Raw genomic sequence first — 25,260 nt, 5'->3', positions numbered from 1 at the left:
CCCCCCCCCCCCAAGATGCGGACTCCGGCCGCAAAACTCAACCTCAAGGGGAGGGTTTGGGTGGGCATCTGTCCACGGTGGCGGCTCCGGCTCCGGACGCTGTCCCCACACCACCATAGTCACTCCCCGCTTCCGTATCCCCCTCCCAATGACCACCCTCCAACTAAACCCACCTAAATTAAGGGGCATCACCGGGATTAGGGGCAGCACCGGACTGAGGGACGGCAGCTCCGGACTGAGGGACGGCAGCTCCGGACTGAGGGACGGCAGCTCCGGACTGAGGGACGGCAGCTCCGGCTGGTCATGGCTGGCTGACGGCTCTGGCTGGTCATGGCTGGCTGACGGCTCCGGCTGGTCATGGCTGGCTGACGGCTCCGGCTGGTCATGGCTGGCTGACGGCTCCGGCTGGTCATGGCTGGCTGACGGCTCCGGCTGGTCATGGCTGGCTGACGGCTCTGGCTGGTCATGGCTGGCTGACGGCTCTGGCTGGTCATGGCTGGCTGACGGCTCTGGCTGGTCATGACTGGCTGACGGCTCTGGCTGGTCATGGCTGGCGGAAGGCTCTGGCTGATCCTGTCTGGCGGAAGGCTCTGGCTGATCCTGTCTGGCGGAAGGCTCTGGCTGATCCTGTCTGGCGGAAGGCTCTGGCTGCTCCTGTCTGGCGGAAGGCTCTAGCGGCTCCTGTCTGGCGGAAGGCTCTAGCGGCTCCTGGCAGACGGGCGGCTCTGAAGGCTCATGGCAGACGGGCGGCTTTGCAGGCTCAGTACAGACGGGCGGCTTTGAAGGCTCAGTACAGACGGGCAGTTCATGCGGCGCTTGGCAGACGGACAGTTCAGACGGCGTTGGGCAGACGGGCAGTTCAGGCGCCGCTGGGCAGACAGCCAGCTCTGACGGCTCGGGACAGACGGGCAGCTCTGACGGCTCGGGACAGACGGGCAGCTCTGACAGCTCGGGACAGACGGGCAGTTCTGGGCAGACTGGCAGTGCAGGCGGCTCTGGGCAGACTGGCACACCTGTAGGGAGGAGACGGAGAGACAGCCTGGTGCGTGGGGCTGCCACAGGACCCACCAGGCTGGAGAGACCTACAGGAGGCTTGATGTTAAAAGGCACCTGAAGGACCGGGCTGTGAGGGAGCACTGGAGCTCTGGTGCAAAGCCTTGGCACCACTCCCCCAGGCTGGAGTACTACTCCAGCCCGTACCCTCCAGAGTGCAGGCACAGGTTGAACCGGGCTGTGGATGAGCACTGGAGATCTAGTGCCTACTACGCGCACCTCTCCCTTAGGCTCCACTCCCACATTTGCCCGGTACGAGCGAAGCGTAGGCATAGGACGCACTGCACCCTCCCAGCGCCCCGGAGACACAGCACGCAGAGCCGGCGCAGGATACCCTGGACCGAAACTGCGTACCGGAGACCAGACGCGCTGAGCAGGCACAATACGCCCCGGCTGGATGCCCACACTCACACGACACTTTCGGGGGGCTGCCCTATAGCGCACCGGGCTATGGGCACGCACTGGCGACATCGTGCGCTTAACCGCATAACACGGTGCCTGACCAGTGACGCGTTGCTTATAATAAGCACGAGGAGTGCGCTCAGGTCTGCTACCTGGCTTAGCCACACTCCTCTCTAGCCACCCCCCAAAAAAATTATGGGGCTGCCTCTCGTACCTGTCGCGCTGCCTTGCTGCCTCCTCATATCGCTCCTCCCCAGCCTGTGCACAGGGTCCTTCTCCGTTCAAGATCTCCTCCCATGTCCAGGAGTCCTGGGATTTCTGCTGTTGCTGTCGCTGCCCTGTTCCCCGCTGCTTGATCCTTGTTTGGTGGGTGGTTCTGTAACGATCGTCTACTTCGTCCTCCTACTCAGACGAGGAGAGGCGAGAAGGATCAGAGGACCAATGCGCAGCGTGATAGTTTGACATAATGAGTTTTAATAAAGTAAGACGAAACACAAACACTTAACAGACTACAAAACAAATAAACGATGTAGACAGACCTGACTTGAGAACTTACAATAGACGAAGAACGCACGAACAGGAACAGACTACATACATGAACGACAAACGAAACAGTCCCGTGTGGTAGACATACGGACACGGAAGACAACCACCCACAACAAACAATGTGAAACAACCTACCTATATATGGTTCTCAATCAGAGGAAAACGTAAAACACCTGCCTCTGATTGAGAGCCATACAAGGTCAATTAAACCTAACACTTAACATAGAACAAACAACACAGACTGCCCACCCAGCTCACGTCCTGACCCACTAAACACAACTATACAAAAGGAAAACAAGGTCAGGAACGTGACATGTGTACTTAAAACTACTTAGTTAATATGGTTCAGCTGTAGTTGTGTACTTAAAACTACTTATGGTTCGGCTTTAGTTGTGTACTTAAAACTACTTAGTTAATATGGTTCAGCTGTAGTTGTGTACTTAAAACGACTTAGTTAATATGGTTCAGCTGTAGTTGTGTACTTAAAACGACTTAATTAATATGGTTCAGCTGTAGTTGTGTACTTAAAACTACTTAGTTAATATGGTTCAGCTGTAGTTGTGTACTTAAAACGACTTGGTTAATATGGTTCAGTTGTACTTTAGCGTGGACAGACAACAATATTTCCAGATATAAATAAATATTAAGGGCAGTTTGTTCTTCTAAGTATTTGAACCAGTGTCTGCACAGCAGGGGTCGTGTCTCATGTTCAAAGCTATTCTCATTATGTCTCTTTTTAGAACTTCTAGGAAATGTACTTACTCACTATTGATCATGGGCTGGTCCATGGGTCCTAGTGAATAATTTGTGTGTGTGTGTGTGTGTGTGCACGCGTAGGTTGACATTTATTGTTGGAGTCCTGGAGGCAGAACTGAGCAATTTCCCCTTAGATTTCCCCCTACAAATTCAAAATTAGCTACATTGTAAAAAAATTATGAAAACAAAAATGTGCTTTTTGGTCATAATTTAAGGTTAGGGTTAGCAGTGTGGTGAAGGTTAGGTTTAGGATGAACGGCTTTGTGGCTGTGTAACAAGATTCATGACAAAAAAACACTAACCTGTGTGTGTGTTTGTGCGTGTGCATACGCACACGTGTACGTACATGCATATGTGTGTGTGCATATGCCTGTGTGTTTGTGTCTTTTGGGCTGAATGGGGAGCTCATTTGAAGCGGAGGGAGGGAGGTTAACTGTCAGAGCAGAGAGGGTTGCTGTGTACGTAATGGAAAAATCACTCCACAAGATTAACATGAAACACAGGAAATGCTCTCAATTGAGCCTGATTGGTGTGTGTGTGTGTGTGTGTGTGTGTGTGTGTGTGTGTGTGTGCGTGCGTGCGTGCGTGCGTGCGCAGCGTGCGCAGCGTGCGTGTGTAATATAACATTTCTATGCCTGCCAACATCCTGAGTAAAGGTCCTGACAATGGTGACAGTAGTTCCTGTTCATTTACCATATGTACAGTTGAAGTCAGAAGTTACACTTAGGTTGGAGTCATTAAAACTAGTTTTTTAACCACTCCACAAATTTCTTGTTAACAAACTAAGGTTTTGGCAAGTCGGTTAGGACATCTACTTGGTACATGACACAAGTAATTCTTCCAACAATTGTTTACAGACAGATTATTTCACTTATAATTCACTGTATCACAATTCCAGTGGGTCAGAAGCTCACATACACTAAGTTGACTGTGCCTTTTAACAGCTTGGAAAATTCCAGAAAATTATGTCATGGCTTTAGAAGCTTCTGATAGGCTAATTGACATAATTTGAGTCAATTAGAGGTGTACCTGTAGATGTATCTCAAGGCCTACCTTCAATCTCAGTGCCTCTTTGCTTGACATCATGGGAAAATCAAAAGAAATCAGCCAAGACCTCAGAAAAAAGTGGTAGACCTCCACAAGTCTGGTTCATCCTTGGGAGCAATTTCCAAACGCCTGAAGGTACCTCGTTCATCTGTACAAACAATAGTATGCAAGTATAAACACCATGGGACCACGCAGCCATCATACCGCTCAGGAAGGAGACGCGCTCTGTCTCCTAGAGATGAACGTACTTTGGTGCGAAAAGTGCAAATCAATCCCAGAACAACAGCAAAGGACCTTGTGAAGATGCTGGAGGAAACAGGTACAAAAGTATCTATATCCACAGTAAAACGAGTCCTATATTGACATAACCTGAAAGGCCACTCAGCAAGGAAGAAGCCACTGCTCCAAAACCGCCATAAAAAAGCCAGACTACGGTTTGCAACTGGACATGGGGACAAAGATCGTACTTTTTGGAGAAATGTCCTCTGGTCTGATGAAACAAAAATAGAACTGTTTGACCATAATGACCATCGTTATGTTTGGAGGAAAAAGGGGGAGGCTTGCAAGCCGAAGAACACCATCCCAACCGCGAAGCACGGGGGTGGCAGCATCATGTTGTGGGGTGCTTTGCTTCAGGAGGGACTGGTGCACTTCACAAAATAGATGGCATCATGAGGAAGGGAAATTATGTGGATATATTGAAGCAACATCGCAAATGGGTCTTCCAAACGGACAATGACCCCAAGCATACTTCCAAAGTTGTGTCAAAATGACTTAAGGACAACAAAGTCAATGTATATGAGTGGCCATCACAAAGCCCTGACCTCAATCCTATAAAAAATGTGTGGGCAGAACTGAAAAAGCATGTGCGAGCAAGCCAGCTCTGTCAGGAGGAATGGGCAAAGATTCACCCAACTTATTGTGGGAAGCTTGTGGAAGGCCACCCGAAACGTTTGACCCAAGTTAAACAATTTAAAGACAATGCTACCAAATACTAATTGAGTGTATGTAAACTTCTGACCCTCTGGGAATGTGATGAAAGAAATAAAAGCTGAAACAAATCATTCTCTCTACTAATATTCTGACATTTCACATTCTTAAAATAAAGTGGTGATCCTAACTGACCTAAGACAGGGCATTTTTACTAGGCTTAAATGTCAGGAATTGTGAAAAACTGTTGTATAAATGTATGTATTTGGCTAAGGTGTATGTAAACTTCTGACTTCAACTATATACTCGTACAGCTGTTTGCTTTCTGTTTTGCCAGCAATAATCTCAGTTGGAGTTTTTTGGTTGGAAGCACACTCTGACGCAAGTTTCTTGTTGGGGTTTTAATGTCAGATTTTATTTTATTTTTATTCATGAGAGATGTGGCCCATGTTGGTGCATGGTATGATATGTTATCCGTTGTAATGTCGACATAGAAATATATTGAAGCAATCATTGATTTTAACTACTCACCAGCCAGCTTAAGACTCAAAAGATAATTTCCAAGCTATTTAACATTTGAGAAATGCCTTGCAGCATTGCAATTTCTGTAATGTGATTTCTCTCCAAAAGGCCTTCTCTCTAGAGCAAAATGGGCTGATTGTGCAAGGAAGTAAAGAGAGATTCAAGGGCCAGAACTTTGATCAAACTACCAACATGATAGCATTGGTACCTGACTGACTTCTACCTGCAACACTTAAAGGGTTCTGCGACTGTCCCCATATGAGAACCGTTTTTAGTTTGAGGTAGAACCCTTTTTGGTTCCAGTTAGAACTCTTTTGGGTTCCATGTAGAACCCTCTGGAAACAGTTTTGCATGGTACCCAAAAGGGTTCTATCTGGAACCAAAAGGAGTTATTCAAAGGGTTCTCCTATGGGGACAGCCGAAGAACCCTTTTTTCTAAGAGTGCACACCTGTTAGTCGCTTTGGATAAAAGAGTCTGCTAAATGGCATATTATATATTATATTATTCAACGACAACAAATTCAGTCAAAGCAAAAACATTGGCATTGGCACCCAGGTTATCTAAGTGTAACCGTCACAGGGTATACTCAATGAACTTCTTCAAATAACTATCATTCCATTAGCGCTCTTGAACACCTGCTGCTACACACGAAGAGAGCACTGGTACACAGTGCTGTGCAATAAAATCATTGATCATTGTCATCATCTATTGTGCAGACTACATCAAATAGCTCATTTAAGACTTGCTGGGTCATTGTGTTGTATTCATTTTCCTTGCCGCAGGTAGATTCATTTTTAGAACTGAAATAATTGGAAAAGGAAATTGAAAAGAAAATTGTTTTCAAGGTTAGCTTGACCTTAAAGCTACAAGTGCCTTTGTACTAAAATGTCTTTTTGAGACCATGGCTGTGTCCGAAATCTGGCTTCCATACTACTTAATTAAACTTCATACTGTGTACTAAACTACATACTGTACTATTTAGAATGTACTGTTAAAAAAAACGAATGCAGTAAGCAACACATATCAGCATAATAGGCTCATCCTACTGAGAATGCCTCATCTAATGCTCAATTGCATTGATTCCTGCCATTGGTTCATTTTGGTAAAGCGCGACTCTTTGTCAGACACACGTGGATCTCAAAAGACGATTCTCTTCCTCAATAGTGTGCAGAAAATTCTACTAGATGAAAAGTCAAAATTAGTATGTCATCTGTCATTTAAAGCATAAAGATGTTTTTTTTCCCTTCACATACTATAAAACTTAATTGTTTCGCAAACGCAAAATGTCTCCTATTTAGAACACAAGTACAGGTATTCGGACACAGCCCATGCCTACTTGACATTAGGCATGTCACGTTGTATAATGATAGGAGACAGGTGTAGGAATGCAAAAATAGTTTTTTTTTTTATTTCTCTTCCCAAAATAGCACACGTAATAAAATAAAAAATGTTTTACCTTTATTTAACTAGGCAAGTCAGTAAAGAAAAAATTCTGATTTACAATGACAGCCAACACCAGCCAAACTCAGACAACGCTGGTCGCCACCCTATAGGAATCCCAATCACGGCCGGTTGTGATACAGTCTGTATTTGAACCAGGTTGTCTGTAGTGACACCTCTAGCTGAGATGCAGTGCCTTAGACCCATGAACATGATGGGGACGAAGCCCAAAACAAACATGTGCACATACAGTTGAAGTCGGAAGTTTACATACACCTTAGCCAAATACATTTCAACTCAGTTTTTCACAATTCCTGACATTTAAGCCTAGTAAAAATGCCCTGTCTTAGGTCAGTTAGGATCACCACTTTATTTTAAGAATATGAAATGTCAGAATGATAGTAGAGAGAATAATTTGTTTCAGCTTTTATTTCTTTCATCACATTCCCAGTGTGTCAGAAGTTTACATACACTCAATTAGTATTTGGTAACATTGCCTTTAAATTGTTTAACTTGGGTCAAATGTTTCAGGTAACCTTCCACAAGCTTCCCACAATAAGTTGGGTGAATTTTTGCCCATTCCTCCTGACAGAGCTGGTGTAACTGAGTCAGGTTTGTAGGCCTCCTTGCTCGCACATGCTTTTTCAGTTCTGCCCACAAGTTTTCTATAGAATTGAGGTCAGGGCTTTGTGATGGCCACTTCAATACCTTGACTTTGTTGTCCTTAAGCCATTTTGCCACAACTTTGGAAGTATGCTTGGGGTCATTGTCCATTTGAAAGACCGATCTACAACCAAACTTTAACTTCCTGACTGATGTCTTGAGATGTTGCTTTAATATATCCACATAATTTTCCTTTCCTCATGATGCCATCTATTTTGTGAAGTGCACCAGTCCCTCCTGCAGCAAAGCACCCCCACAACATGATGCTGCCACCCCCGTGCTTCACGGTTGGGATAGTGTTCTTCTGCTTGCAAGCCAAAACTCCAAAAACTTTTTCCTCCAAACATAATGATGGTCATTATGGCCAAACAGTTCTATTTTTGTTTCATCAGACCAGAGGACATTTCTCCAAAAAGTACGATCTTTGTCCCCAAGTGCAGTTGCAAACTGTAGTCTGGCTTTTTTTATGGAGGTTTTGGAGAAGTGGCTTCTTCCTTGCTGAGCGACCTTTCAGGTTATGTCGATACAGGACTCATTTTAATGTGGATATAGATACCTTTGTACCTGTTCCTCCAGCATCTTCACAAGGTCCTTGGCTGTTTTTCTGGGATTGATTTGCACTTTTCGCACCAAAGTACGTTCATCTCAAGGAGACAGAACGCGTCTCCTTCCTGAGCGGTATAATGGCTGCGTGGTCCCATGGTGTTTATACTTGCGTACTATTGTTTATACAGATGAACGAGGTACCTTCAGGCGTTTGGAAATTGCTCCCAAGGATGAACCAGACTTGTGGAGGTCTACAATTTTTTTTCTGAGGTCTTGGCTGATTTCTTTTGATTTCCCCATGATGTCAAGCAAAGAGGCACTGAGTTTGAAGGTAGGCCTTGAAGTACATCCACAGGTACACCTCCACTTGACTCAAATTATGTCAATTAGCCTATCAGAAGCTACTAAAGCAATGACATAATATTCTGGATTTTTCAAAGTTGTTTAAAGGCACAGTCAACTTAGTGTATGTGAGCTTCTGCCCCACTGGAGTTGTGATTCAGTGAATTATAAGTGAAATAATCTGTCTGTAAACAATTGTTGGAAGAATTACTTGTGTCATGTACCAAGTAGATGTCCTAACCGAATTGCCAAAACTATAGTTTGTTAACAACAAATTTGTGGAGTGATTGAACAATGAGTTTTATTACTCCAACGTAAGTGTTTGTAAACTTCCGACTTCAACTGTATATAGATGTCCTAGCCTACTTCTTTCAGGTAATACATTCACTGCAGTATTAGCCTTATATTTTATAATTAATGATGGATTATGCATAATAAGCTTCTAATTTATACCCTCTGTCTCTTGCGCAATACCCACGCACCTGTGCTCCGCTGGCCTCTCCTTAAAAACCACTCCTTTGCTCTTGGAGTACCATTTTTTTTAGCATTTCTTATACCAATAGACCATTCGAAGAGCGATGCAAGCTCTTGTTTGCTGAATGTTAAATATAGCGGCCAGTAGAACTCACAGGTAGTTTGAAAGAAGCGCGAACGCGCAATGGCAGTAGGCTATAGCAGTTATTTATTCAGACTCATAACCATTCAATCTTCATGAAGAGAGGAGAAAGCCTTCTGCATTTAATTCTAGTCCAATATTATTCAAGGATGTCATTAGAATTATGAAAATAAGGACAACGAAACGTATTTAATTTAACTGTTGAAAGCGAGGAATGAAGGAAGCGACAATAAAGAAAGAAATAGGAAGTATGTGTCACGACTTCCGCCGAAGTCGGCTCCTCTCCTTGTTCGGGCGGTGTTCTGCGATCGACTTCACCGGCTTTCTAGCCATCGCCGCTCCATTTTTCATATATCCATTTGTCTTGTCTTGTTTCCATACACACCTGGTTTTCATTTCCCAATCAAGCTACTTGTATTTAACCCTCTGTTTCCCATCATGTTTTGTGTGTAATTCTTTTCATGTTATGTGGTGTTAATTTAGGCACTTTACTTTTATGGTCCGTTTTTTTAGCGCGTTTGTTTTCTGTAATGCTCTCATGTTTGGAACTATAATAAAAGTGCACCTGTTTATTATACTCTGCTCTCCTGCACCTGACTTCGCCTCCAATACACCTATTGACAGTAGGCTAATAACATCAGGGGAAATATTATGAAAGGTATACAGTATATGCGTCAGCCTACTAATTATACAAATAGGCCCTATTATATTTCAAAATTAAAATCTAATTCACTAGCCTATACTTGTAACTTTGTAGGCTGCATGTACTGCACCAGAATCGCATGTTCTCTCCCTGCTTTGTCATGGTTTGAACGATGTGTGTAATTCCAGTCCATATAATACAGTATTATATACTGAGTGTACAAAACATTAATGACACCTGCTCTTTCCATGACATAGACTGACCAGGTGAATCCAGGTGAAAGCTTTGATCCCTTATTGGTTTCACTTGTTAAATCCACTTCAATCAGTGTAGATGAAGGGGAGGGGACAGGTTAAAGAAGGCTTTTTAAGCCTTGAGACAATTGATACATGGATTGTGTGTGTGCCATTCAGAAGGTTTTGAATGGGCAAGGGTACAGTAGTGGAAAGCATTGGATTCAACATTGGCCAGCATCCCTGTGGAACGCTTTCGACACCTTTCCCCAATTAATTGAGCCTCTTTTGAGGGCAAAAGGTGGAGGTGCAACTCAATATTAGGAATATGGTGTAAAGTAGTTAAGTATTTTGGGGGGGTATCTGTACTTTATTTTACTATTTATATTTTTGACTACTTTTACTTTTACTTCACAAGATTCCTTAAGAAAATATTGTACTTTTTACTCCATACATTTTCCTTGACCCCCAAAAGTACTTGTTACATTTTAAATGCTTAGAGTAGGACATGGAAATGGTCCAATTCACGCACTTCTCAACAGAACATCCCTGGTCATCCCTACTGCCTCTGATCTGGCGGACTCACTTTACACACATGCTTCATTTGTAAATTATGTCTGAATGTTGGAGTGTGCCCCTGGCTATCCTTAAATTGAAATGGTGTAGTCTGGTTTGCTAAATATAAGGAATTTGAAATGATTTATAACTTTACTTTTACTTTTGATACTTAAGTATATTTTAGCAATTACATTTACTTTTGATACTTAAGTCTATTTTAAACTAAATACTTTTAGACTTTTACTCATGTAAAATTTTACTGGGTTACATTGACTTTTACTTGAGTTATTTTCTATTAAGGTATCTTTACTTTTACTCAAGTATGTGTACTTTTTCCACCACTGGATGTCCTTAATGTTTTGTATACTCAGTGTACAATACAGTGCAGTGATACAGTTCACACTCAAAAAGATTAGCCTACTGGAGATAGTTTCATTTATTTACCCAAGAGAGCAAATAGCTATCTACATCTATGGGCTTTTATGTTTTTCTGTCGTGGGTAATGTGTAGTAGCCTATGTCTTATATATATTGGATAATGGCACAATCATTTGGACTGTTTTAGGCTTAGGCTCATTAAATGTCTTTAATGTAGGGCTCATAAAGTGTATTTAATGTATGGCTCAGGCTCAGGATATACTTTTTGATCAAAGCTCTAATCAAATCCAGACATAGGGCTATTTATATGCTTTATAATGCTTTTGAATGACACGTCCGGTTTTGGCAGGAAGTACCTGGTTGCCCGGGAGAAAAGTGATATATTCTCGGGATGGAACATTTGTAAAATATCAACAAAGTAATTACACAGATGAGGCGACGTGACCTGGTGGGTGGAAAGAGAGGGTGGGCTGACAGATATGGAAAGACATAGGGATTCGGGCAGAGAGAGAGGGTTGAGAGAGGGGGGAGATGTCCTGATGGAAACGTCTGGAACATCTTTGGAACATGAGGGCTTAGCACAAAACGTGGGGCTTGTAAGAGTGCATGCATGTATTCAAACACTTTTTGAATTCTTGCAATAGATGTTACCAGATGTTATTACATCAACCCCGATTGTCACAGCATAGTTGAGTTGCCATATTCATACATAGCACATTGGGCCTCATGAGCCCTTAATTTGCGGCTCGCTGTGATTTTCCTATTTTCCATTCATAATACATAACAATGATACAATTTCAATTCAAAGTGTTTAATGCATGCCTGAATCACTACATTGAATAAATATATTGTTCCTTGGACGGCAGATAGATGGCAGTATAGCGCAGCTGTTGAACAGAAAGGCCGCAATAGAACGTTTGCCAAAATAGTACGCAACTGCTCAGCTACAGCGACCGACATCAGTTTGCTACTAGCTAATCTTGAAACGTAGAAACGTAAATCTATTGACAATGAAAATGAGGGGAAAGAGATGGAGAACAACGTGACAGCTATGAACAAACAACCACCGGAGAACCAGGAAAATCAGGAAGATGGCAGCGGGGAAATGCAGCTAGCTAACGTAGCTAACAGAAAAGGCCAAAATAGCGTGGCTCCGGTGGCTAAGAGAAGGATACGGTCGATTCAAGAAGCACACCGAAGGTTCCAAGAGAAATTGACATACAAGTATTTTTTGTACTGCATAATGGGACTAGCTCACTTTGTCTTATTTGCCAGTACAGAAGGCAGTCAATTGTTTTAAACGAGCAAATTTAGAGCAACATTTCCAGTCGCACCATGCCCACTTTGACAAAACATATCCGCCACAAAGCAACTTCAGAAACAACAAAATAGCGCAACTCAAAGGACAACAACAAATTATGGACAGATCTAGCACAGTTGCAGAGAAAACGACAGCGGCAACAGATTGCTTGGATACTGGCGAGAAACAAGAAGGCCTTCACAGACGCGGATATTGTCCCAAAAAGTTTTGGGCCTCAGCCGAAATAGTGTATGCTAATTTCACAAACAAGGAAGCTATTTTAAAGCAAATTAAGGGACTGTAACTCTCAGACTCGACCATAACAAGAGGCATATAATACATTGGCGAGGACATCGGTAAGCAACTGATTACTGACATACCCGTGGCGTCGTGTTTTAGTATTGCGCTTGACGAAAGCACTGATGTAAGAGACATTGCCCGATTATGTGTTTGGGTCCGTTTCCCTCAAAACGAGTTGTTCAGAGAGGAACTTTTATGTTTACTGCCCCTTCAAGGACAAACACGAGGAGAGGATATTCTGAAAGCCCTTGTTCCATTATTTGCTGATAATAATATTGACTGGTCAAATCTGGCATCTGTGTGCACTGACGGCGCCACAAACATGCGAGGGAAGGAGAAGGGACTCAACAATGAACATTGTGAAACAAAAACAGAGAAACAGACTGACCAATGCTCATCTTAATTGCCTCACAAGGATAGCAACAACAGACTATACATTTAGAATGAATTCAGTCAAGGTGCAGAAGGGACATTTTCACTCATCCAACTACTGAGGTAACCCTTAATATGGGTCTTATACATGTGATGTAGCCTATTTGATTTGTGTGTATATATTTGTGGTGTGCTGTACATCAAATCAATTGCATATGCTCTACTGCTCTGAATTTGCTCTCAATTGATAATTGCTAATATTGGAAGAAAAAGTACAACAAATTCAAGATCTGTACGACCCTATGAATGATTGTATCAAGCCAAAGTGGCCCCCTTACAAATAATTGTAACACTGCTCTATAGTAATATTACCTGCACTAATCAATGTTTTATAAGGATGAATGAACCCACCTAAACCTACCACTTCACTCCCAAGGAGAATCATGCAGATTGTTGATGTGTCCCTTTTAGGTCTCTCTGAAACAGAACAGTTGTGTAACGGCCTCACACTCACACACACACTCCCAGGTCGGGGAGGCTGTTTTGTGAAAACACCTTGGGCTGAATGGCATCTGTTAAAAGATGTTGACATATTTTCAGCAATCAACCATCAAACCCTGACCTGACTGGTTTCATGCCACTCCCTGGCATCTTTCATCAGAGACCTCTTATCTTCTCCTGTTCCTCCCCTCCTGCCATTTCCAACAGCACCCTCCATCTCTCGCTCACTGCCCTCGATAAAGGAGAGGAGCGATGGCGAGACACACGACTCTGTGTCTGTGGAACAGTGTGTGTGTGTTTGTGCGCATACTGTACGTGTGAGCCAAGAGTAGCCTCCATAGTGCAGATAGCACCTCATAGTGCTCTTGGCCTCCATACTTGGAAAGTCCTTTGGCATTGTGTCAGTTCACTGAGTAGGAACACTGAGAGTATATTTGGCATTGTGTCTGTTCACTGAGTAGGAACACTGAGAGTATATTTGGCATTGTGTCTGTTCACTGAGTGGGAACACGGAGAGTATATTTGGCATTGTGTCTTTTTGCTGAGTGAGAACACTGAGAGTATATTTGGCATTGTGTCTGTTCACTGAGTAAGAACACTAAGAGTATCTTTGGCATTGTGTCTGTTCAATGAGTAGGAACACTGAGAGTATATTTGGCATTGTGTCTTTTTGCTGAGTGAGAACACTGAGAGTATATTTGGCATTGTGTCTTCGCTGAGTAGGAACACTGAGAGTATATTTGGCATTGTGTCTGTTCACTGAGTAGGAACACTGAGAGTATATTTGGCATTGTGTCTTTTTGCTGAGTAAGAACACTGAGAGTATATTTGGCATTGTGTCTTTTTGCTGAGTAAGAACACTGAGAGTATATTTGGCATTGTGTCTGTTCACTGAGTAAGAACACTAAGAGTATCTTTGGCATTGTGTCTGTTCAATGAGTAGGAACACTGAGAGTATATTTGGCATTGTGTCTTTTTGCTGAGTGAGAACACTGAGAGTATATTTGGCATTGTGTCTTCGCTGAGTAGGAACACTGAGAGTATATTTGGCATTGTGTCTGTTCACTGAGTAGGAACACTGAGAGTATATTTGGCATTGTGTCTTTTTGCTGAGTAAGAACACTGAGAGTATATTTGGCATTGTGTCTTTTTGCTGAGTAAGAACACTGAGAGTATATTTGGCATTGTGTCTGTTCACTGAGTAGGAACACTGAGAGTATATTTGGCATTGTGTCTGTTCAATGAGTAGGAACACTGAGAGTATATTTGGCGTTGTGTCTTTTTGCCGAGTAAGAACACTGAGAGTATATTTGGCATTGTGTCTGTTCACTGAGTGTGTCTGTTCAATGAGTAGGAACACTGAGAGTATATTTGGCATTGTGTCTGTTCACTGAGTAAGAACACTAAGAGTATCTTTGGCATTGTGTCTGTTCAATGAGTAGGAACACTGAGAGTATATTTGGCATTGTGTCTTTTTGCTGAGTAAGAACACTGAGAGTATATTTGGCATTGTGTCTTCGCTGAGTAGGAACACTGAGAGTATATTTGGCATTGTGTCTGTTCACTGAGTGGGAACACTGAGAGTATATTTGGCATTGTGTCTGTTCAATGAGTAGGAACACTGAGAGTATATTTGGCATTGTGTCTGTTCACTGAGTGGGAACACTGAGAGTATATTTGGCATTGTGTCTTTTTGCTGAGTAAGAACACTGAGAGTATATTTGGCATTGTGTCTGTTCACTGAGTAGGAACACTGAGAGTATATTTGGCATTGTGTCTGTTCAATGAGTAGGAACACTGAGAGTATATTTGGCATTGTGTCTGTTCACTGAGTGGGAACACTGAGAGTATATTTGGCATTGTGTCTTTTTGCTGAGTAAGAACACTGAGAGTATATTTGGCATTGTGTCTGTTCACTGAGTAGGAACACTGAGAGTATATTTGGCATTGTGTCTGTTCAATGAGTAGGAACACTGAGAGTATATTTGGCATTGTGTCTGTTCACTGAGTGGGAACACTGAGAGTATATTTGGCATTGTGTCTTTTTGCTGAGTAAGAACACTGAGAGTATATTTGGCATTGTGTCTGTTCACTGAGTGTGTCTGTTCAATGAGTAGGAACACTGAGAGTATATTTGGCATTGTGTCTTTTTGGTGAGTGAGAACACTGAGAGTATATTTGGCATTGTGTCTGTTCACTGAGTAAGAACACTAAGAGTATCTTTGGCATTGTGTCTGTTCAATGAGTAGGAACACTGAGAGTATATTTGGCATTGTGTCTTTTTGCTGAGTGAGAACACTGAGAGTATATTTGGCATTGTGTCTTCGCTGAGTAAGAACACTGAGAGTATATTTGGCATTGTGTCTGTTCACTGAGAGTATATTTGGCATTGTGTCTGTTCACTGAGTAGGAACACTGAGAGTATATTTGTCATTGTGTCTGTTCACTGATTAGGAACACTGAGAGTATATTTGGCATTGTGTCTGTTCACTGAGTGGGAACACAGAGTATATGTGTTATTGTGTCTTTTTGCTGAGTAAGAACACTGAGAGTATGTTTGGCATTGTGTCTTTTCGCTGAGTAAGAACACTGAGAGTATATTTGGCATTGTGTCTTTTCGCTGAGTAAGAACACAGAGTATATTGAGTAAGAACACTAAGAGTATCTTTGGCATTGTGTCTGTTCAATGAGTAGGAACACTGAGAGTATATTTGGCATTGTGTATTTTTGCTGAGTAAGAACACTGAGAGTATATTTGGCATTGTGTCTTCGCTGAGTAAGAACACTGAGAGTATATTTGGCATTGTGTCTGTTCACTGAGTAGGAACACAGAGTATATTTGGCATTGTGTCTGTTCACTGAGTAGGAACACTGAGAGTATATTTAGCATTGTGTCTGTTCAATGAGTAGGAACACTGAGAGTATATTTGGATATTGTGTCTGTTTACTGAGTAAGAACACCAAGAGTATATTTGGCATTGTGTCTTTTTGCCGAGTAAGAACACTGAGAGTATATTTGGCATTGTGTCTGTTTACTGAGTAAGAACACTGAGAGTATATTTAGCATTGTGTCTTTCCTGAGTAAGAACACTGAGAGTATATTTGGCATTGTGTATTTTTGCTGAGTAAGAACACTGAGAGTATATTTGGCATTGTGTCTGTTCACTGAGTAAGAACACTGATAGTATATTTGGCATTGCAGTGTTTCCCCTATCATTTTTTTCAGCAGTGATGGCAGTTTTTAAAAATGCATTATTTTCACCTAACCCTACCACCCCTCCCCTATTTCGTGCTAGAGTGGCAGATCTATACATCTCCAATAAATGTGATGACACAGTGACTTTTTATTTATTTTTGTCTCATTTGTCTCTATGACAGATTAAGACTCTTCTATCTCTGACCTCTGTAACTGCTTCACTCTGACTTCTCAGACCTCATTTTGTCTCTGTCTCTCCAGAGATCTGAAATTGGATAACATCCTGCTGGATGCACATGGCCACTGTAAGCTGGCTGACTTTGGCATGTGTAAGGAGGGGATCCTCAACGGAGTCACCACCACCACCTTCTGCGGGACCCCTGACTACATCGCTCCTGAGGTAAACCTCAACCCTCCCTCTACCCACTACACTCTACCCACTAGCCTTCACCCTCTACCCTCCACCCTCTACCCTTCATCCTCTACCCACTACCCTCTACCCACTACCCTTCATCTTCTACCCTCTACCCTTCATCCTCTACCCACTACCCTTCATCCTCTACCCACTACCCTCCATCCACTACCCTTCATCCTCTACCCACTACCCTCTACTAACTACCCTTCATTCTTTACACTCTAACCACTACCCTCCACCCTCTACCCTCTACAGACTGACAGTAAACCACCCATTCATCTGGGACAGTCTGACAGTAAACCACCCATTCATCTGGGACAGTCTGTCAGTAAACCACCCATTCATCTGGGACAGTCTGTCAGTAAACCACCCATTCATCTGGGACAGTCTGTCAGTAAACCACCCATTCATCTAGGATTGTCTGACAGTAAACCACCCACTCACTTATCTGGGACAGTCTGACAGTATTCAACCACCCATTCATCTGGGACAGTCTGACAGTACTCAACCACCCATTCATCTGGGACAGTCTGACAGTACTCAACCACCCATTCATCTGGGACAGTCTGACAGTAGTCAACCACCGATTCATCTGGGACAGTCTGACAGTAGTCAACCACCGATTCATCTGGGACAGTCTGACAGTAGTCAACCACCGATTCATCTGGGACAGTCTGACAGTAGTCAACCACCGATTCATCTGGGACAGTCTGACAGTACTGAACCACCGATTCATCTGGGACAGTCTGACAGTACTGAACCACCGATTCGTCTGGCAGTAGTCAACCACCGATTCATCTGGGACAGTCTGACAGTAGTCAACCACCGATTCATCTGGGACAGTCTGACAGTAGTCAACCACCGATTCATCTGGGACAGTCTGGCAGTAGTCAACCACCGATTCATCTGGGACAGTCTGACAGTAGTCAACCACCGATTCATCTGGGACAGTCTGACAGTAGTCAACCACCGATTCATCTGGGACAGTCTGGCAGTAGTCAACCACCGATTCATCTGGGACAGTCTGACAGTAGTCAACCACCGATTCATCTGGGACAGTCTGACAGTACTCAACCATCAATTCCATAAGTTACTCTCTCACATGCTGTACTCTTTCATTGACTCCACTCTTTACCCTCTAGTCTGCTTCTCTCTCACCGTTTCATTAAAAAAAAGCTCACTCAATAAATTACTCACTCAATCACTCTATAAATTACTCACTCAATCACTCAATAAATTACTCAATCAATAAATAAATTACTCAATCAATCACTAATTTACTCAATCAATCAATAAATTACTAAATCAATCACTAAATTACTCAATCAATACATTACTCAATCAATCACTAAATTACTCAATCAATAAATTACTCAATCAATCAATACATTACTCAATCAATCACTAAATTTCTCAATCAATCACTAATTTACTCAATCAATAAATTACTAAATCAATCACTAAATTACTCAATCAATCAATACATTACTCAATCAATCACTAAATCACTCACTCAATCAATAAATTACTCAATCAATCAATACATTACTCAATCAATCACTAAATTAATCAATCAATAAATTACTCAATCACTCAATCAATCACTCAATTTATCACTCAATCAATCAAACTCATGTACTCATTTGTTCTACTCATTCTCTCATTATATCATCCCTAATGAGCTGGTGTCACAAGTATTCTGTCCCCCCTTACTACCATATAAATCCTGCTGTAGTGTAGCTGGTGTTAGTGTTTCCTGTGCCCCTGTGTTTTTTAGATCCTAAAGGAGCTTTTTTATGAGATGGTGTTACATTGTTTCCTGTCCACCTGTGTGTTTAGATCCTACAGGAGCTAGAATATGGCCCCTCTGTGGACTGGTGGGCTCTGGGGGTGCTTATGTACGAGATGATGGCGGGCCAGCCCCCCTTCGAGGCTGACAATGAGGATGACCTGTTTGAGTCCATTCTCCACGATGATGTCCTCTACCCAGTGTGGCTAAGCAAGGAGGCCGTCTCCATCCTGAAAGCGGTCAGTAACCTACAGTATACCTCCCTGTCCTAGTCTGCCTGTATCTCTAACCATCCTTCTTTGCTCTCCTTTTTATCCCCTCTTTCTTCATATCTTTCCCACTCCTTATTTCACTTATTCTTTATCAGCCCCCCTTTCCTCCCCACACCTTACCTTATTGTCGTCTCCTCCTCTTCCTCCTCCTGCTGTCTCTTTCTCTCTCTCTGCCTGTCTCTGGTGAGGTAGTAAAGTGGTGTTCAGTGATTAGCAGAGTGAGGAGCAAGGATGAGCAGGGCTGTGTGGAGTCAGTTCAGAGAACCAGACTGGCTGTGCAGTGCTGTGTGGGCTGGGGAGAGAGGCCTGGGAGACGTTGCACTTCATGTGGGAAAAGAACAGCGTGTTTGTGTTCTCTGGTGGTTTCGGGGCTTGTGTAATCGCACAATCGGGGAGGCAGGGGTGGACCGCCCCAGCATTCAGAGGGTCCTCCTCTTCCAAGAACGCGGCCGGCTTTCTGTGTGTGTGTGTGGGGGGGGGGGGGGGTGTAATATTTGTTAGTGTCCTGTGCTTGTGTGTGGATGTGAATTACGTGCTTTTTCATTTGTGTCCTGTTTGCTGGTGTGTATGGACATTGTGTAATTCTATATTTGTGTTTTAGTGTTGCAGGATATTCCTGTGAGTGTGTTAGTTTGTGTGTGTGTCCCAAGTTCCTGTGTGATCTTTTTTCCATCACAAGTCATGCGTTTACTTTGGCCGTCCCCTGCCTGTTTGCAAAGCCTTGTGGGAAAGCAGGCGTGCTTGCCTTGGACCGGCACGTGTCACTCTGTGATCAGTCTCACTGGTACTTTGGTCACGTTACCCGGCCCAGAGGTCCTAATGGTCATATCTGACCACTAGATTCTTCAAATGACCACTGGTCTCTTAACGATGACCACAGAGCAGATCACTAAGACCACTCTGCACCACTTGACTGTCTGAACCCCTCACTCTTGCGCTTTCACCTCTATTTCTCTCTTCCTAACATTCACATCCTTGCCCCATGTTGCTAAGGGGGCCAAGAGGATTAAGTCAAGTACCTTTATTTCCCTTCCCCCTTTACCCATCTGCCTGTTTCCCTGTCCTGTAGTTCATGACGAAGAGTCCAAACAAGCGTCTGGGCTGTGTGATCACCCAGGGCTTGGAGGAAGCCATCAAGGTTCATCCCTTCTTCAAGGAGATCGACTGGGTTTTGCTGGAGCAGAAGAGGGTCAAGCCACCCTTCAAACCTCGCATTGTGAGTTAGCACTTATAGCTCAGACCATGTAGGGTGAAGTTGGCTGTAAACGCTGATCTTGGGTCAGTTTAGCATTTTAAGGTTGGGATTGGAGGAGGGGAAGCTGATTCTAGATCTGCACCTAGGGTTAACTTCACCATGGAGTGTGTCTGAACTCTTAGGGAACATACCGTACTGTATGTTTTAGGGCCCTTACTGTTCCTCCCTCACCATTATTAACCTCTAACCTTCAACATGGAAATAAGTCGTAGACTTGTATGTGTTTATCCTCTATTATGCTTATTCAAGTGTATACTTAAGCAATAACGCACAAGGGGGTGTGGTATATGGCCAATATACCACGGCTAAGGGCTGTTCTTAAGCACGACGCAAAGCGGAGTGCCTGCATACAGCCCTTAGCCATGGTATATTGGCCATATACCACAAACTCCCGCCTGAGGTGCCTTATTGCTATTATAAACTGGTTACCAACGTAATTAGAGCAGTAAAATACATGTTTTGTCATGCCCATGGTATGATTGCTATTGATGTCTTATTTTTGTTTACAATTCTATACATTTTGCTTTCAATTGTTTGGTTTTTGATTTCAACATCCATTATTTCACCTGTCCTCAAAAATATATTGTTTACATTCTCAACTTAATTTTTCATGTTCACAATTTATTTTATTTTGAATTCAATACATATGGCGTGAAATTGACCCCATATAGGATCTTAATTTGATCACCTTGTTGCAGCAAAACTTTACTGCAATGCAGGACATTTTTTACTTGTAGTGTATTTGAGGTTTAAAAGGCTTCTGAAGTTTGTCATTTCCACTTTGAAATTTCAGACTTGAATTACGCTTAAGATGTTGTTGTTTTTTATCCCTACAAAAATGTCTATTAATTATAATCCACACAATATTTCTGTTAAGGCTGTGTAAGGGAGGCGAAGTCAGGTGCAGGAGAGCAGAGTAGAGTAAACAGGCGCACTTTTATTCCGGTCAAAAAATAGGCACAACATGACATCTAAGTGCCCAAAAAACACGGAACATGAATACAAAAGTATAGCGCGTGAACATACACCATTAACAATAAACAATTACACACAAAGACATGGAGGGGAATAGAGGACTAAATACATGCAGTGTGATTATGGAATGAAAACCAGGTGTGTATGAAACAAGACAAAACAAATGGATATATGAGAAATGGAGCGGCGATGGCTAGAAAGCCGGTGACGTCAATCGCCGAACACCGCCCGAACAAGGAGAGGAGCCGACTTCAGCGGAAGTCGTGACAGTGCCCCCCTCTTGACGCGCGGCTACAGCGGCGGTGAAACTCCCGCAGCAGTTCGGGGTCCAGAACATCCGCGACCGGAACCCAGCACCTCTCCTCCAGACCGTACCCCTCCCACTCCACGAGGTACTGAAGACCCCCTGCCCGACGCCTCAAATCCAGGATGGAGCGAACGGAGTATGCCGGGGCCCCCTCGATGTCCAGAGGGGGAGGAGGGACCTCCCGCACCTCAGATTCCTGGAGTGGACCAGCCACCACCGGCCTGAGGAGAGACACATGGAACGAGGGGTTAATACAGTAATCAGAGGGAAGCTGTAATCTGTAACACACCTCGTTCACCCTCCTCAGGACTTTGAATGGCTCCACAAACTGTGGACACAGCTTCCGGCAGGGCAGGCGGCGGGGCAGGTTTCGGGTCGAGAGCCAGACCCGGTCCCCCGGTGCGAACACCGGCGTCTCACTGCGGTGACGGTCCGCGCTGGTCTTTTGGCGAAGCGCGGCTTGCTGGAGGTGAACATGGGCGGCCTCCCATGTCTCCTCCGCGCGCCTGAACCAGTCGTCCACCGCAGGAGCCTCGGTCTGACCCTGGTGCCATGGCGCCAGAACCGGCTGGTACCCCAATACGCACTGTAAGGGGGAGAGGTTAGTGGAGGAGTGGCGAAGCAAGTTCTGTGCCATCTCGGCCCAGGGCACGAACGCCGCCCACTCCCCCGGCCAGGACCGCAGAAACCTGCCCACATCCTGGTTGACTCTCTCTACCTGCCCGTTACTCTCGGGGTGAAAACCCGAGGCAAGGCTGATCGAGACCCCCAGACGTTCCATGAACGCCTTCCAGACTCTCGACGTGAACTGGGGACCCCGATCAGACACTATATCCTCAGGCACCCTGGTGTGCCGGAAGACGTGCGTAAACAGGGCTTCCGCATTCTGTAGGGCCGTAGGAAGACCGGGCAGAGGGAGGAGATGACAGGACTTAGAGAAACGATCCACAACGACCAGGATCGTAGTGTTTCCCTGTGAAAGAGGTAGATCGGTTAAAAAATCCACAGACAAGTGTGACCAAGGTCGTTGTGGAAAGGGTAAGGGGTGTAGCTTACCTCTGGGCAGGTGTTTCGGAGCCTTACACTGGGCACACACCGAGCAGGAGGAAACATAAACCCTCACGTCCTTAGCTAAGGTGGGCCACCAGTACTTCCCAGTCAGACAGCGCACCGTCCGACCAATCCCCGGATGACCAGAGGAGGGTGACGTGTGGGCCCAATAGATCAACTGGTCACGGACAGCAGACGGAACGTCTGCTGCGCCCGACAGGACACTGGAACGACATACGCCCGACAGGACACTGGAGGGGAGCGAGTTCTGTACGCAACGCCTGCTCAATGTCCGCGTCCAACTCCCACACGACCGGCGCTACCAGGCAAGAGGCCGGGAGTATGGGAGTCTGATCCATGGGCCGCTCCTCTGTGTCATACAGCCGGGACAGTGCGTCTGCTTTCGTATTCTGGGAACCTGGTCTGTCGGACAGGGTAAACACAAAACGGGTAAAGAACATAGCCCACCTTGCCTGATGAGGATTCAGTCTCCTTGCTGCTCGGATGTACTCCAGGTTGCGGTGGTCAGTCCAGATGAGAAAAGGGTGTTTAGCCCCCTCAAGCCAATGTCTCCACGCCTTCAACGCTTTAACCACAGCCAATAGCTCCCGGTACCCCACATCATAGTTACGCTCCGCTGGGAGCTGAGAGCTGTGAGAGCATGGCTCCTATCCCAGCCTCGGACGCGTCCACCTCCACTATGAACGCCAAAGAAGTATTCGGATGGGCCAGCACGGGAGCCGAAGTAAACAGAGCCCTTAGCTGCCCAAAAGCCCGGTCCGCCTCAGCCGACCACTGCAACCTTACCGGCCCCCCCTTCAGCAGTGAGGTAATGGGAGCAGCCACCTGGCCAAAACCCCGGATAAATCTCCGGTAGTAATTGGCAAACCCTAAAAATCGCTGCACCTCCTTTACCGTGGTGGGAGTCGGCCAATTACGCACGGCTGCAATGCGGTCACTCTCCATCTCCACCCCTGATGTGGAAATGTGATACCCTAGGAAGGAGACGGCCTGCTGAAAGAACAGGAATTTCTCGGCCCTGACATACAGGTCATGCTCCAACAGTCGTCCATGTACCTTGCGTACCAAGAACACATGCTCGGCGCGTGTAACGGAGTATATCAGAATGTCATCGATATACACCAGTACACCCTGCCCGTGCAGGTCCCTGAAAATCTCGTCTACAAAGGATTGGAAAACTGATGGAGCATTCATCAACCCGTAAGGCATGACTAAGTACTCATAATTCCCTGAGGTGGTACTAAACGCTGTCTTCCACTCGTCTCCCTCCCGGATACGCACCAGGTTATACGCACTCCTGAGATCCAGTTTCGTGAAGAAGCGCGCCCCATGCATTGACTCAATCGCCGTGGCGATAAGAGGTAGCGGGTAACTATACCTCACCGTGATTTGATTGAGACCTCTATAGTCAATGCACGGGCGTAGACCTCCCTCCTTCTTCTTCACAAAAAAGAAACTCAAGGAGGCGGGTGAAGTGGAGGACCGAATGTACCCCTGACGCAGGGATTCGGAGACATATGTCTCCATAGCCACCGTCTCCGCTTGCGACAGGGGATACACATGACTCCTGGGAAGCGCAGCGTCTGCCAGGAGATTTCTCGCACAATCCCCCCGTCGATGAGATGGTAATTGAGTCGCCTTCTTTTTACATTCTGGGGGGGGATGTGCACGGTGGAGACCTGGTCTGGACTTTCCACCGTGGTAGCACCAACAGAAACCCCTACACACCTCCCCGAGCACTCTCGCGACTACCCCGTGAGAGCCCTCTGTTGCCAGGAAATAGTGGGGTTATGATGAGCTAACCAGGGAAGGCATAGTACCACGGGAAACGCAGGACGGTCAATGAGGAAGAGACTGATTTTCTCCTCGTGACCCACCTGCGTCTCCATGGCCAGGGAGATGGTGGCTTCCATGATTAGCCCGGAGCCTAATGGTCGACTATCCAGAGCGTGAACCGGGAAAGGTCTAACTACAGGAATAATGGGGATTCCTAAACTAAGGGCTAACGCTCTGTCGATAAAATTCCCAGCTGCGCCTGAATAGACGAGCGCCTTATGCTGGGAATGCAGGGGGAAATCAGGGAAACAAACAGGTGGTCAACAGAGGACTCTGGATGAGTGTGGTGCAGACTCACCTGGGGTGACGCCAGAGTGCCCTGCCTGTTACCTCGACTCCCAGAGGAACCGACACGGCACCAACTGTTAGTGTGCCCTCTGCGGCCACAGATGGTGCACGTGATGGTTCCTCCTCCAGTCTCCCTACGCGCAGCCCCTCCCAACTCCATGGGCACCGGAGCAGGGGTGCTGGAAGATGGCACCGACAGAGCCCCCTCTGGACATCCGCGGGTGACCAGCAGGTTATCCAACCGAATAGACAAATTCACCAGTTGGTCAAAGGAGATGGTGGCATCCCTGCAGGCCAGCTCACATCGGACGTCCTCGCGCAGGCTGCCCAGATAGTGGTCGATGAGGGCCCTGTCGTTGCAGCCTGCTCCGGCGGCCAAGGTCCGGAATTACAAGGCGAATTCCTGGGCGCTCCTCGTCCCCTGCCTCAAATGGAAGAGCCGTTCTCCCGCCGCTCTCCCTTCGGGCAGATGGTCGAAGACGGCCCGGAAACGACGGGTGATCTCCTCGAAGTGGTCCAACGCCGCGTCATCTTCTCCCCACACGGCGTTTGCCCACTCCAGAGCTCCCCCTGAGAGGCATGAGACGAAGGCAGACACTCTCCCTTCCCGAGGGATCTGGGTGCACAGTGGCCAGGTAAAGGTGCAGTTGTAATAGGAATCCCTGGCACTGTGTGGCCGTCCCATCATACTCCCTGGGAAGGGAGAGA

The 25,260-nt window shown here is 45.3% G+C and overlaps 1 protein-coding gene across 1 annotated transcript in view; it reads left to right on the top strand.

Moving 5' to 3' along the window:
* The window catches only part of LOC120040450 (protein kinase C epsilon type-like), a 41,855-nt gene that overhangs the window by 11,718 nt on the left and 4,877 nt on the right, over positions 1-25,260 (top strand). Inside the window, exons 2-4 of the mRNA XM_038985597.1 lie at positions 16,606-16,744; positions 18,599-18,787; positions 19,890-20,036. Of these exons, the coding sequence (XP_038841525.1) occupies positions 16,606-16,744; positions 18,599-18,787; positions 19,890-20,036 (475 nt within the window). The remainder of the gene's footprint in view (positions 1-16,605; positions 16,745-18,598; positions 18,788-19,889; positions 20,037-25,260) is intronic.

This window comes from Salvelinus namaycush, unplaced genomic scaffold (genome assembly GCF_016432855.1).
Source record: "Salvelinus namaycush isolate Seneca unplaced genomic scaffold, SaNama_1.0 Scaffold353, whole genome shotgun sequence".
NCBI lineage: Eukaryota > Metazoa > Chordata > Actinopteri > Salmoniformes > Salmonidae > Salvelinus > Salvelinus namaycush.
This window is presented reverse-complemented; position numbering and strand designations above follow the sequence as displayed.